This window comes from Aythya marila, assembly GCF_965140915.1.
Source record: "Aythya marila genome assembly, chromosome: 2".
In the NCBI taxonomy this organism is placed as follows: Eukaryota; Metazoa; Chordata; class Aves; order Anseriformes; family Anatidae; genus Aythya; species Aythya marila.
Window position 1 is genome coordinate 36,956,311 of NC_139043.1, and position 15,392 is coordinate 36,971,702.

The following is a 15,392-nucleotide window of genomic DNA, read 5'->3' on the forward strand; positions in this document are numbered from 1 at the left end:
AATTATTTCCAGGGTTTGTTAGTCCCTGTAGCAAACAACATTTCTTCGTGCTTTGAATATACTTCAAAATGTTTTTGTTCTGGTTTTGTTTTTTTGGGGGGGAGGGAGCAGGGGGGTTGTTAATTTTTATTTTTTTTTCAGAACTTTATTTCTGCCTTTCATTCTCTGGTATCTCTACTGTTTTGTTCCCATGAAGGTCTGTTGATTTAGTTTAATAATGTTTTTATGTTATCTTCATCCAGGAGGAGGGTTTTTTTGCATGTTTCTCTTTGCTGCTTTGCAGGCTGAACAATTTTGTAAAACTCTCCAGGAATTGTGGAGATGAAGAGGAGGAGGACTGAGACAGTAAATTAAATCAGCAGTGCTTGATTCCTATTGTCATTCTGTTTTAATTTTGGGCACCATCAGCAGTGTTTTCAGTTAGCAGCTCTTCAGAGTTGATACACAACATATAGTTAGATACTGAAATAAGTGGGCTGATTTTTGTGAGCAACTTAATGCCCACAAATGCAATCAAAGTCAACAAAGCTGCAAGTGTTCTTATCCTAATAAATTTAGCTCAGTAAATATCTAGAGATGTTTTTAGATTCCTCTAACATATTCCAAATTGCAAATGACTTGGGAAAGCTGAGAGGACTCCTAAGAACCAGTATAAACAAGTTCAGGGTTTTTTTGTTCCCTTTCTTTCCTGATGACCAAAACCACTACTATGAAAGAGTTTTGATATAAGAAGGCTTATACTGTGTTTCCATACTTTATTTAGATCATTCTTTTACTAAAATGATCTTCTGTGGGTAAGATGTACAGAATTTACAGTCAGTTTCATCTCAGTGATTGGCACAAACCAAATGCATTTATAATTAATTTCTGATATTAAAGCCTTCCTTTTGATGAAAGTGTTGACACTGAAAAGAGCACATAAGCCACAATTAAGAATGAGTATAATTGTGTGACAGAACACTGTTTTTCTCTTACAGTGAAAGGATTTTTCCCAGTCAAAATCAGAGGGGGACAACTTTGCGAGGATCCGTAGTCTGAGTTCAGCAAAAGCACAGTCTAAGAAAGAGTCAAATCTCTAGCTGGTGTTAAGTTGCAGATTCCCCTTCTAATTGGGGAATCCATGAAAATTTGCTACGGGCCCTATTTTCTTTTACTAGGAAGCTGCTTCCTAGAACTTGGCATCTGCCTTTTACAGCTGCTAAAGTGCCCAGCTGTTGATACAGCTGCTAAATCCAGAATTGGAGGAAAAGAGGAATAAAAATTCTCATAGGCACATAGCTTTAAGCAAACCTTCAAAACAAACAAGTTTTACTTGGGCAACACCTGGAAACATTCCAAAGTAAACAGCACTGTGATTTTTATTCTTTTATATTGACATAATTAAACCCGAGTAATACTTAAATGTTGGCAAATAAAAGTTAGGGTTTAACCACTGTATTGATCCACAAGTTTTACTTGCTTGTTTTATGTTAAAGGAGAAATGTCCGGGTGTAGGCTGAGGCTTTAGAATCCTGTCATTTGCTTGGTACCATTGCATGGGTACTACACACTTGTCTTGCTTTCCTAATTGTATGGATAATAGCTGTACTTTCCTCTTGCTTTCACTATTAAGAGATTTTTAGCAGAAATAATCACTATATTACATTCTTCTTTCTGCACGTTTTCTTAGTGAATATAATGAGCCATGGTCCCAAATGATTTTGCAGCCCTTCACTGAAAACCTAAGTACTGTTGGCACTTGACTTTTTTATACTATTAACTCCCTTTTAAGGCAGAAGAAAAGATAGGTTCTTCCCTACAATTTTCAAAGCTTTGAATTTGCAGATACTCTGAAGTATTTGCACTGAATTCTCACTTACAGAAGCTGTTGCAAGGCAATACTAAAATGATTTGAAGATGGTATTTAAGTCATGCTAGGAGCCACCTGTGCCCAACAGCTGAAAGCTACTGGCTGTCAGGGCATACTTAAATGAAAACCAAGGGGATTTTTTTTCAATGCTATAGTATCTGCAATAGCAGATGTAGGTGGCTGAGTCAAAATGTCAATACAGTTAATTTGATTAATTAAGCATGTCTTCAAATGCTTAATGTCTTCTGGGGGTCATAGATAAAGATGAGAGTTATGAATAGGCAGAATAAAGCTGCCCCAATATATTTTCTGGCCCTGACTTGCAGAAGTCTGAACTTTTTCGCTCTCCCTTTTTCCTTCGTCTATTTCTCTTTTTTTTCCTTCTGTCTTTTAGTTGTATGGAGCATTCTGGTTAATTTAGGTCGTTAAATTTCCAAAAGTACTGAGGCTGATTAAAAAAAAAAAAAATCTCAGGTAAGGCTCCCATGAGAGGATCTAGAGCAAATTTTGCTTTGATAAACCGTGTTCACTTTTTATGTGCAGTGCTGTGTTGCCTTTGTCTGTACGTATAAATTCCTGAAGATATGTTCAGTCATCACTTATTAAAATGTTAATATTGAAGGAAGTGTGTAGCAGGCTTGCTGGGTTGAGTGCTATTCAGAGAAGATGTTTGTTTAATGATTCATATGCTTGTGGAGTTTAAGAAAATACTTCTGTTCTCTTTAGAATTGTTGTTATCAAAACCTTAGCTTAGAACTTAACCCCAAAAAACACAATGGATCAAATGATTAAACCCAGTAAAGTAGCACCAGTAGTTTATTTGCCCTAATGGCCTCCTAAAAACTAGGAGTGCAGAAGAAGAAAGGAATATGCTTACCTCAGGGATTAAAACATGAGAGCTGAAAAAATGCTGAACATTAACCTGGCATGTAGATTAATCTCAGTGATTACTGCATTCTCATTTAGTTGTTGTTTTGTGTTTTGTTTTTTTTTTTTAATAGAACTTCTGTTGTAGATGAACATCTGTCAGTTTACCAAGTTTGTTATTCTGATCATACTTTCTATTCTTGTAATAAAATTTCAGAAGAACAATTCTATATGGTATAATGTTGATAAATGCATTATTTACACTATTCATCCTAGAGGTAGGATTCCAGTGTTAAGGAGAATATCAGCTTATGGTATTCCTTGTGGGGATGCTTTTTTTTCCTCTTTTATGCAATTGTCAAAGTGCAAACCTTGTTGAGCTGTTTACTCCAACCTTTCCAAGAAATTCGGAGAACCACAGTGCTTGTTTGAAATTGTGTAGGAGTTGGTTTTGCTCCTGTAACATTTAGTACTACTGTTCTTTGGAAAGAGAAAAACAACGTATGTATGTAAAACAGCTTGGTTGATGACTTATAGAGTTCTGATCTGGGCCTACTAAATATAATATAACGAGAAAGAGAATGTGCATGTATATGTATCGGTATGCATAAATGTATGTGCATGCTTGCTAATTATTGATTGTAAAAATCAAGGTCACTTCCCATGAAAATAAAGTTTTCATTCAAACTCCTAGATGTGCAAACAGAACTCTGAGAGCTTAGCAGAGTCATGCATAGTGCCATTTCAAAAATATTTATCAACATGTTTATTAAAATTTTATGCAAGCCATGAGTAAGACAATACTTGCTACTTTGTCATGAAGTCCCTAGTTCAAGAGATATTGAATCATGATGTTTATTGCTACTAGGTGAAAACAGCAGAGCTAGAGGGAGCCCAGGTTTGGTAATCTTGCTGATGACTGGCATCACACAGACTGTGCCATGGGTTGCACAAGGTATAGCTGAAATTTTTGATGGTGCTTTGTTCCAGCCAAAATAAAGGAAACTGATTTATAATGTTTTAATTATGTATCACATCACACACCAGTCTCTTTTCATAAAGAAGCGAGGGGCAATTATATAGGGGGGAAAAAAAAAAAAGGTGTTTTTGTGTGATAAGTAGGGACTATGAAAGGTGGAGAAAACATAAAGAAAACAGAAGTTCTAGGTTGGCATTGCTCCTTGTATTTCATCTGGAAAGGTACAGGGGCATGCACTGTGTATGTTCATGTGTACCGATTTTCTTGAATGCTTTGCTTGAGATCTCTTCGGGCACTACTTCTAATGTATTTAAGCAGTGAGTTCTGTTTTGTAGGTGTTTGTTTTTTTTCTCATAATGCCATATGTCATACATGTCTTCATGGAATGGAAAGCATTTACATTTATTTCTCTTCTTTTGCCTGTCCGTTTCTCACCTATACGATTTGCACATCACTTTACTGCATTTGAAGGTTAAAACTATGGAAATTGTCACAGAGGTAGCATAAATACCTGTAAATGATCAAGCCCAGGTACTAGAAGCTGTGGAGAGCTAATGGGTTAATCTACCATCCTTCTCACAAGGTATTATAGCCCTGAAAAATCACTAGTCCATCTGTGTTGTGTGCAAAGGCTATATACTACATTCCATCTGTCGATTAATATTAGACTTGTAGCCTTTTAATTAAAATAGAACCCAGACTTATAGCAATACTTGTGTTGGACCTCTTTACATCATTGGAATGTGACATTGCAAGAAATTTTTAGTTTCTCAATATGTTCCCATCTTGGGCCAACCATAATTTTGCTTTGATGCTAAAAGGCATTTCTGAGCTATCAGTACCATCTACACAGGTAATTGGGTAGGATAAATGGCATAGCATTCTTAGAGCAGAGTAAGATTAAATTGTGATTTCTCTGGCTTGGCACATGTTGCTGAATATTTTGTTATTGCTACTCATAATAACCCTTGTCATTTTGGGGACCCTGCTGTAGTAGATGGAGAGCATAAACAGGTAGTGTGACCAGATCCCTCTGCAGTGTTTTCAGCCTTGTGCTCTCTGGTACCTTCATTGTAATGCTGGGACCTCAGGTTTTCTTGTTTACACGTGAATTTTCATGTTGTTTTTTAATTGATGCTGAGGAAAACTTGAGAACTTAAATCCCCAAAATATAGAAATCAGAAGGTGAAATTCAAAGTGATTTTTTGAAGCCAGTCCCAGGGTATTTCTGGTATGTGACTTGTGATCTTTCTGAAATGCTGGGAAAACACCCCTATGGTAGTTTTTCATTTTGCAGTGCAGTGCCTCCGTTTTGGCGGCTTAGGTTACTGCATCTTTTATTTTAGTGAAAGAACAGCCAGAATTTGTGTTCCACATGTGGGTGTCAGCAAGTTAAATACTCACATGAAAGCTAAGTGGCTCAGCAGGTATAAATCATCGCATTAATTCTGCCGCATTTTTGCATTCACGCACCGAAATTAAGCAGCCCACCCGGGAATTCTTTAAGTACCCCCTTGCTAATGAGCCCAGGGCTCCGTTTGTGGCAGGGTCGATGTAACCTGTAAGTACACGAGCTGCTGCATTGTCTGGCTGAGCGGTGCCGATGTGAAGCGAGGAGGGCCTGTATGTGGTGAGGTGGTGATTGAAATGAACACTGGAATAGAGATGTAGGAGAGAGGGGCTCATGCTAAGCTATTTTTTAATCTTTTGTTCCCTGCCTTTGTGTCTGATGGTACATTTGCATCTAGAGGCACGCACCAAGCAGGTAGCATGCTCCCACTGAAACACCTCATTATTTAGGCCTGCTAATGCCAGGATTAGGCAGCAGCTATGAGGCCGGGAACAGGCCTCTTGACAAGTTGAGTACAGCACTTCCCTTGCTTGGCTTTGAGGAGCGAGGCCTGGTGTGGATACAGCCTATCTGAGTACACACACTGCTCGATGACCTTTTCAACCCGGCAGCTTCAGGCTGCAGAACTCGGTGCGGTGAACGCTGAGATCACGGCTAATGATTATTTAGCTGGGTGTAGCTGGAATCATGAAAGCCTGCTCCTGTCATTCTCTCGAAACAATGACTTAATTAGCTGCCAGGAAGCTATTTGGCAGGTCCCCTCGTGTGGGCTCCCTCAGAAGAAACGCTGGCTGGATCGTGACCCCTCATGCTATGTGTGCTGGGAGCTCAGCTTGCTAGAAGTCCCTGAGATAGCCGTGTTCACGCAGGTAGGCCGACTGCCAAGAAATAATTAGTCTCATCCTGTGGAGCACAAGTACCAGAAGCAGCTCTGCTCTTGCGATTGACTCTACAGGTGGAGTCTTGCACCGCGGGGAGGTTTCCCCATAAGTGAAAGGCTTTAAATCAGAGGTCAGGACCCGGTTGTGAATACATGAACCACAACTAACACAAGCTAAATCTCGCAAGCTTCTTCATAAGCTAACACTTCAGAAAACTTAAAATACAAGAAGGAAGTGATATGCTATGTTGTTGAGACTTGCTGGATTTTTCCCTCAAACTGGAGAAGGGCTTTGTTTTGATTATTTAACACTTGACAGTGCATGAGTAAAACCACACCTGACGCACACTTAAAGAAAACGCCAGAAGAATGACAATGTTTATCTCTGTGGCTTGTTGGAAACTGGGTTTATTTTATTATTTTTCTAAGCTCCTGGGTTTTGCTGCAATTGCATTTCCCAGCATGTTCCCCGGGGAGACGTCAGCTGCCAGCTTGAGAAGGCTCTGTAAAAAGCAGTGCTCTTGCCTGCTGGGCAAACTGCTCCTGCTACAAATTCAACATCGTGAATTCTTGGCATAATTCAAATCTGGTAATAGTGGATTGATCTCGAGGGAAACGAGTTCATCTGGTGTTTCAGGTTGGCTACTAAAGTATAGATGATTTATAATCCTGTGCTATGTCACGCAAGACATGCTGGCTCACACTGATGTTTCTGGGCATCTTCAATTTTGCATCTTGTTCCAAAACATCCTCATTCTTTCAGTGAATATTATGAGATTGCAGTTTGTTCTAATATTGTGGCCTCTTACAGTGAATATTTTTTCTTGATTCTGTTTTTGAAAAGGATACGGTCTTTTAAAAGCTGAATTCATTTAAATCCCTTAGTCTTGATCCTTACGGAGATCTTCCTGTGGGACACTATTAAATACTCAGTGGTCAGCAGCTTGTGGTTGAGGGGAAGGAAGCTGCAGACAGAGTAAGTTGCTCACAAGCAGGTCCCCCTTATTCTTGTTCTGATCTTTTTCATCACTGCTGTTCCAAGGAGGGTGTTCCAGCAGGATGTTGCACCCTACCATAAAGTGGCCCCTTACTTCGTGCCTCTGCCCTTTGAGGCTGTTGTGAGCACCTGCCCTGTGCCTGGCTGTCCTTCAGGCAAGCAGGAGCTTTATATCCAGATAGGAACGCAGTCATCTCATCTCCCTCTACGCTTTCCTCCTTGGAGAGCCTTGTTGTGCCATATGGGCAGCGAGAACACTGATCGTCCTTCCTCAGAGTGATTAACGAAGCCCAAACAGGCTGTTATCCTCCCAGTGTTCATGGCCATCCGTGACATTATGTACAGACAGTGTTCCACAGATAATTTTGCCTTTGTCGCCCTTCCTGAGCAGTCCACGTTGTCTATGCCAGTCATTGTGAATACAGAAATATTATTTGTGCGTTTGAGGGCTGGTCCAGGAAAGTTTTCATGAGTATGTGTCTTGGTGATCAACCATCTCCTACCCTAAAGCTTTCTGTTCATCTTTTCACATCTTGCTGTGATGTCTGTCCCTGTCCGTACAACACAAAACAGAGGTGTTGCATGCTGCACTGAGGAAGATTCCTTGCCTCAGCCAGTATCTGGGCAGGTTTTACTGAGAATAGTGTAGAAAATAATAGGAAGGATTTGATAAGGGCTGTCCTCAAACTCTTTGTTTACTAAAAGATACAGTGTTTGCCTCCTGCCAGTGTCTGTGTTTGATCTCTGCAGCAAATCCTGTTTTGTCTAGGGAAAAATGGGGCATGGGAGAGAGAAAGGAGGACTGACACCAGATTCACAGGAAGAAATTAAATTGTCAGTAAATGAGAGCTCTGTCTTTCTGCCCGTAATAAAATACCACATGTCAAATTGATTTATTTATTTTTAATTTTGTAGTTATACATCTCACCAAGTAGATATTGTTAAAATTAGGCTAAATATATTTTGACTCTTCTTAAATCTAGTTCAGGCAAACAAATCCATTTTCTACACAGCTCTATTTAGTGTATTTCTTATAAAAAGTGACCAGAAAACGGAATCCACTGTGATGATACGATTCATTGCATGTTAGGAGTATGGATGCTAAACCTTACAAGTTTTCTGAAATGAAAGAGAATGCAGCGTCTCTGGATGAAACAGTGCTTTATTTTATCTTACTAATGGCTCCTGCCTAATCCCATGAAGTATGGGATCCTTTTTTCCCATCAGGTGATGGGTTTATTCTGAAACAAGGGTCCATGACTGCCTGCCTGATGGATTGTCCAGAGGGTTGGAGGTACATTTTTGGTTCAGCTCTCATGTTTATAAAGATCTGCAATGCCCTGAATTATTTCATGAATTCAAAAACATAACACATTTAAACATCAGAATAAATATAACCCATTTATGGGACAATTTCTGCATCTATTATGACCTGATCTACCTGCTCAGAGTCCAGAGGAATTCCCCTTTTCTGTGTACAGGGGTGCTCTTTAACATCTGAAAGGTAATAATTAGCATGTCCCTATAATTAAGACTACTATGAACTTTTCAAATGCCTGGTGCCTTTACACCGTTTTACTATCTGAGCACGTATACCTCTTAAATATTTGAAGTATCATAGGAGCCCAGAGGGTAGGTCAATGCTCCCATCCGTCTTGCAAGATGTAAAGTGACTTTCTGAAAGTGATGCTAATACCACATGCAGCAGGAATGCACCTTGAAATGGGGCTCACTGCATTGGCATTTCTATAGTGTGCATCTTCCTTGCCACTCCTGTGGTGGAGCAGCGTGTTTATTTCTATCACTGCTGATTTATAGCCCGGAACATTGCTCTAAATACTGTGATTTGATGGTATTTTCCTGTTTACAAGTACTTTAGAGAGCTGTCATGTAGCCCAAACATTGATCCTTTACCGTACTGAATGGCATAGCTGAGTGTGATTTAGGACACTGAAGACAGAAGTAGTGGAGTTTGGTGAGATGAAAAGAAGTATTTCTCTTATGTTCTAGCTATTTACCTGTGTGTTTTGTTCTGTTCTGTTTCAAACTACGTGTTGTCGGTGCCATTCCTGATGTTTGAAATGGAAGCAGAATAACCTAATGGTTACTAGGGTAATGAAATCCCACCGTTCCTGTACTGATCCGTGTAAATAAAGTAAGGGATTTAATTTTGGTCTGTGTTACCTAAGGCAGCTCTGGCATCTGATAAAATAAATGATCTTTGCATTCTCCTCTGCTTCCCTTTTGACTTTTGTTGAAAGATTGAAATGTTTCTCTAAATAAATGAGACTGCCCTTCGGACAAGAGGAAAAAAAATGTAGCCTGAGAACTACATCCTTTGTCTTGCAGCTGTTTTTCCTCAGTGACTGAAAATATATATATTTGTCTTCCTGCCTCAGTATTTCTATTTCATGTGATCAGGGTTGAGATTTAAAACCCATGAGTTTCTCTTTTTGTTTTTCTCTTGATAGACAACATACACGTTTAATACCTGTTCATGTGCTGTGGATTGCAGGCATAGCATCAGTGTGAATTCCTGATTAATTTATTACTCAGTCTACACTGTTAATTGATCAGAGGAAGGAAGGTCCCATCCTGACTGTGTATCAAAAAGCAACGTGGTAAACTACAAATTTGCAGGGCCAGGACACCAGTAGAGGAGTGGGTGAGATACCTGGTGAAACGTTTCTGGACAGGAATTGTCACAGGCCTGGGAAGTGCAGGCAGCAAGCAACAAATCCAAAGGAGCTCTGACTGCTGTGCGGCCAGGCAACGTTACACCCCAGACTGTCCTGACTTTGTAATGGAAAAAGAATCCATATTGAGCTACTCAGCAGCTAATCAATCACCAGAGCCCACCGGGCTGGATGTGGAGGATGCTGCCTCTTTCTTGAGGAGGAAGAAAGCTGGGGTATGGATGGTGTTGTACTGAAGTGAGGGGATAAGTGAGGGGATCTGTCTTAAGACAATGGCAGCTTATTACACTGCCTTCTGGGCCTGCAGCTTAGAGCATTTCTTCTTTTTTGTGTTAGAAATGGTGAACAAATTAAAACCTTCTCTCCCTACAGGTGGTATCGAGTCACAGGTCACTGTTGAATATAAGCTGCCACAAGCAGGGTGTTTTAGTCTACTAGCTGTTTGGATATTAAGACTTTTCATATGCCAGCAGTCTACCTGCTCAGAAAAAGTAGACTGGGGAGATGAAGCGGACAGCTGGCAGAGCATACGGACACTTGAACCTGGAAACGAAAACACAGCTGCTGGAGCTAATTTTAAACATAGGTCTCGATCAGATCCCTCTAGATCCTAATTGTTGTGCTGCAGTAGAGAGGCGTGAAGTTCAAGGTACCGGTAAAAAGCTTTTATGAGAAGGGAAGGCACCCTTGCTCCAGTTATGGTATTTCCATTTTTCACAGTAAGTACTGTCAAAGCAAATGTGAGTGGAAATCGCTTCTGGCTTGTACATAGTATAGCGCTGCTTTTTGTATACATGCAGCATTTAGGGTGGCCGTAACGGGAATGAGACTCACTGTCCCTAAAACACAGGGGCAGGTAGCACTGTTTCACTTTGGGAAACTGTGTAACAGTGGTTTTTTCTAATATTTTTAAATAATACATAGATACCGTATCAGTCACAAGATTGTATAATTCAGAGTTTTTACATCAGGTGTCAGGAATGCAGCTGGCATTTGCAGCAATCTGGAGTGCCATCTAGTGGGCCTGTGCAAATCTATAAATACAAGATTTTAAGCTAGTACAATAGCCACAAGTAATGGCATAACAGTGTAATTTTTCCATTTAGGATTAGCAAGCTATAAGTTTTATTAATTCAAGCAGCTGGATAAGTTTTTTTTCAAGTTTCTGTTTTGCTTTTGTAATGCTCTAACGAAGTTGCTGTTTTTTATTTATTTTTTTAATATGACAGTATTGTTTTGTATTATTATGACTATAATGCTAAAATCAGGGGTTATATAAACATTTCCTTCCCTTTAGGAAGCTTGGTAACCCCTAAGAATTTGCAGTAGATGTGGAAACATGGAGCAGCACATTGCTGCTATGATGTGAAGATACCCCTCTGTTAACCACATGAGAGGTTTGGAAATAGCAGCTCTGACACTTTTTATATGCTTCAACAAAGCAAAACTTCCAAACTTTTTAAACTAGAATGTGCTTCTGACTTTTTATAACAGGAAACTTGATGAAATAAGAAGAAAGAATAAATATTGGTTTTTGTTTTTATTACAAAACTTTAAACTACAACCTGACTTTTTATGGACCTTGGATAGGCTAGAAAATTTACTGAAATATAACTGCATTGTTGTAAAGACAGTCTGCTCAAACTGGTTTAATTCTTTGATACAGAGAGAAAACCTAAATTAGTTAATGTTCACATTCAAATGTAAGTTCAATATGCGATTAATGAGTTTTTTCCCTAGGGCAAAATGTGTAAAACAGAAGGATGTTTGTTCTAAGGTGGCAAATAAAATCTTAGTTATAAAGCATTGTAAATAGAATGAAAAGAGCTAAGGAGAGAGACAGTCAGGGTTGTATTTGTGGGGCAGAGACCATAAATGGCCTAGCAAGAGGTCACACACCATTTAAGCATGCCCTCTAATTTCCTTTCAACAATGTTAACACCCCTAGTACTAGATTTGTATTATCTTTAAACTTCCAGGTTTCATGTCTTCTGTACAACTGAATGCTGTTCTGGCTGACTGAACCCAAAAGCTTTGAAATGACAGCTGCCAGGGATGAGTAACTTCAAATTCTCTCTCCAAAGTTTGTTTGTGCCCTTTCTAAGCATGTATTTTTATCTGTACCTGCTGTCTTATGCTCATATTGTCAACAGGCAAGTTCAGAACTACCGAAATTGCGAAAGGAAGACCAAAAAGCACGAAATGCACTGTTGGCTGATATCCAGCAGGGAACTCGCTTGAGGAAAGTGACTCAAATCAATGACCGAAGTGCACCGCAGATTGAAAGTAAGTACGGGCTCCCGAGGAAGGTCCCTGGGTGAGCTCTACAGAAGCCATTCCTCAGAGCTATTTAGAGGTTGTGGAGGTCAGCTGGAAAGCCCTTCAAATGGAAGGGCAGGTTTGAAGTTCATCAAGGGACAACATCTTAATATGGCTTAATATGGATGTGAAGAGGGGAGAGTCTCACTTTCTAAACTTACATCCTGTTTTGAGATCAGCAGCTACTAACACTTCATAAAAAGTCTGTAACTGGACCTTAACAGACATTCCGTGTCCAAAAAAAAAAAAAAACAACTGTGAATGATGAAACCCATGTAAATATCTTATTAAAGTAACTGTTTAAGCGGGAATTGTTGGCTCTGGCAGAAGAGTTTTTCTTTAATAGATAAAAAGAACAAAATATGCCAAAAAATTCTGGAGGCATACATTTGATTCCTTCGAGACAGGAGTGTTTACCCTCTCAAGTCTCCTTTAGCTGTGAATGCATGTCTGATCATCATTTAAAATCAGGGAGAAGATTAACTTTTAAAAGATAATAATTCCTAGAGCCTTTTCTTTTCAGTGTTTTCTCTAGCCTGAATCCTTTTCCACACATCTGGGTAATGGCAGATCACTGGTATTGATTTTTATTTTTCTTTATTTAATTTTCTTCTCTTCCTTAGCATTATATGCTAAAAGAAGGTATCCTGGGGACAGTGGGGGAAGGGGCAAGAGTGTATTTTGTAATATACAACTGATTCACATGTAAACAGAGTAAGTAACAGAAGGATAGAGTTAGAAAGAGCTTGACATAACTAAACCCTACATCACTCCTGACAGGTGTTTTCTTCAGTGTGTTCCTATAAATAAATTTCCACTGGGGACACTACATCCCATTGCTTTGCAATCAGTAAGGGAGATTTTTCAACAAGCATCTTCAAATCTATAACTTCAAATGTAGTCTAAGACAGCTTCTTGCTGGTGCCATGATTGACTTGAGATTGAAAAGCACCAGAGGGTGCTGTGCTTCAAGATATTGGTCAGAGAATAATGGCAATTTACTGTACTAACAGTAGGTTTCTTTGAGTCAATTTAAAGAGGAAAAATCTAGTCTTGGCTGTGTTTGGTGCTAATCCTAGCAGTCTGAGAGCAACAATGAAATGGCTTTGTGCTATACTTTTTTTTTTTCTTTTTTCTGTAACAGAACCCAAAGGAGCTAACAGAGATGGAGCTAGTCCAGCCATTAATAAAGGTGGTTCTCAGCCCCCTCTGGGGGGCTTATTTGCTGGCGGCTTTCCCGTTCTCAGACCAGCAGGCCAGAGAGACCTGCCAGGTAAGGGCTTCATTTGTATGAAAGAGTAGCTGGGGTGAACTGTGATTTGGAATATAAGTACTTTGGGGATAGCTTTAGTGACACTTTTTTTCTTTTTTGAACCGTTAATTCATCTTCTGACCATGAAAGGCTGAATTAATAATGTGCTTGAAATCATCTTTCTAGATCTCAAGTACCTTATTCCTTAAGGTGTAAATAATAAAATACCTGTACACTGGATAAGAAAGCGATTTAGTGGACTCTGCAGTTTTACATAGGGATTTTTTATATTAGCTTAATGTAAACTTGTAATTGTGCCTCAAATAAGCTCAGATTTCAATACTGCATTTAACAACTTCAGCACAAATGGCAAAAAAGTCACATTTCTTTCCCTCCAATAGTGTGTATTTCTCTGGTATTACAGGCTTGTTATGTTACTATAGAGCTTAATATTTAAGACATCTGCCTTCTGGTATAAAAGTACAGTTCTGATCCAGCAAGGCATGTCTGGGAGCCATTCTGCTGCTTTCACTTCAAGAAATGCAGGCCTCAATGAGGGGAAACTCTTTCTGGGTGGCATCAATGACCTCTGGGGCTGTTGGGCAGCTGGTGCCTGCTCAGGCTCTTGCTGGGAAAGGAAGAACTGGGCTCTACATGCATTTGTGTTTTCTGGAGACAAGCTGAAGGTGCTCAGCGCTGCTTGTGGATGGGCTTCCTCACAAGGCTGCAGTAGCTTCTTTGAGTTATCCTTAAACTAGGACTATGCTTGTCAGAATACGTGAATATAGCGTGAGATACCTTTTCAACATCTTGCTTTCAGAAAAATCCTTGACATTTACTTAGGCAAATATGTTCTGTAAGGTCAAGAGTCTTTGGGCACTTGCTGTTGAAAAGGAAACATCCAAACCTGCGCCTTCTGGAAAGCCTTCAAGGCACTACTTTTAAAAATCCAGGGGATTGAGATTTATATAATGCTTGTGTGAACCTCTTAATCTTAAACTTAAATCCTTAACTGTAAGGATGTTAGCGTATGTGTGTCAATCCACTCGTGTTCTTTGAGGCCTTCTCAATAGGCCTCTTGACACCTCCACTCGTTCGTGTCCAGCTGGGTGTGCTACTAAGATAAGGCAATATGAAGTACCACGGGGCTTCACAGAAAAGCAACTTCTCCTTGAAGTGTTGTGTGTTGCAGCAACCAAGAAATAGAGCAGGGTCTCTTGGCAGGTCGTCATCTAACTAAGCAGAGCCCCTGGTGCCCACCGGAACACATCACCTCCCAGGCCCTTACAGCAGAGACAACCTGTTGGTATGAGATGTTCTGGGTTAAGTGGTTTAATCACTCAGAGAGACAACTGGGGAGGGGAAGTTGAAGAGTTGCTTTTTGTGTTTTCTTTGTCAGATGACTCAGAACAAAATCCTGGTGTATAACGTGTGATATCTCTCTTTCAGCTGGGAGGCCTGGGCAGCTTCCTGGAGTCCGAGCAGTGGCTCCGAAGACCGTAGCCCCACCGAACAGCACTGCGAAGGCGGGCAGTAGGCCCCTGAGCCCACCCGAAGGGCCACGGGCAGCCGTCCTGCCAGAGCCTCCAAGCACCCCACGAGCCGGCGCTGCGCGACCCAGCCTGCCTGCTCCTCCTCCACCACCTCCAGCTTCCAGCAAACCTTCCCTCACCTTCCCTCCTCCTCCGCCTCTCCCCCCTCCGGCAGACAGGCCTTCCAAGGGGGCACCCCCCAGCTCGGCTCCTCTGCCCCCGCTCCCTCCTCCTCAGGCTGACAAACCCAAGTTCCAAGGAGGCGCTTCATACCCGCCCCCACCTCCTCCTCCTCCTCCCCTACCCCCCTGTGGATTTCCAGCCAGGACAAGCGATTTCCCTCCTGCTGCTCCCTCTCCATCTGAAGGAAGGGATCATCCACCTCCCACACCGCCTCTACCACCTCCTCCTCCTCCTCTCCCCGCGCTGCCCCCTGCCTTGAACAGGCTCTCCTTTCCGCCCGCCCCAGCCTTCAGCGGCACTGCCAGCAGCGGTGACGTGCCCCCGCCACTGCCCCCCAAGTCCCCACACTTGCTGTCCCATTTGCACAAGCCCGCAATTCAGTCGCTCCCTCTTCCTCCCACCCCACCCCTTCCTCAGCCAACGGCAGTGGTGGAGACCAGGAAGAAGAGAGCAGGTCGAGGCGGAGGTGAGAGCAGCGGTGGTGGAA

The 15,392-nt window shown here is 41.1% G+C and overlaps 2 protein-coding genes across 5 annotated transcripts in view; one reads left to right on the plus strand and one right to left on the minus strand.

Annotated features, from left to right (window-relative positions):
• WIPF3 (WAS/WASL interacting protein family member 3) overlaps nucleotides 1-15,392 on the plus strand; it is a 37,180-nt gene that overhangs the window by 15,072 nt on the left and 6,716 nt on the right. For 3 of the 4 annotated variants that reach the window (XM_082753497.1, XM_082753494.1, XM_082753495.1), the window contains exons 3-5: nucleotides 11,773-11,905; nucleotides 13,083-13,211; nucleotides 14,640-15,371. In XM_082753497.1, the coding sequence (XP_082609623.1) occupies nucleotides 11,773-11,905; nucleotides 13,083-13,211; nucleotides 14,640-15,371 (994 nt within the window). Of the gene's footprint in view, nucleotides 1-10,211; nucleotides 10,339-11,772; nucleotides 11,906-13,082; nucleotides 13,212-14,639; nucleotides 15,372-15,392 lie in introns of those variants that run through there. The other variant, XM_082753496.1, reaches the window with a different exon arrangement.
• The window catches only part of SCRN1 (secernin 1), a 41,605-nt gene continuing 40,606 nt past the window's right edge, over nucleotides 14,394-15,392 (minus strand). Inside the window, exon 8 of the mRNA XM_082753501.1 lies at nucleotides 14,394-14,490. Within this exon, the coding sequence (XP_082609627.1) occupies nucleotides 14,419-14,490 (72 nt within the window). The 3' untranslated portion in view covers nucleotides 14,394-14,418. The remainder of the gene's footprint in view (nucleotides 14,491-15,392) is intronic.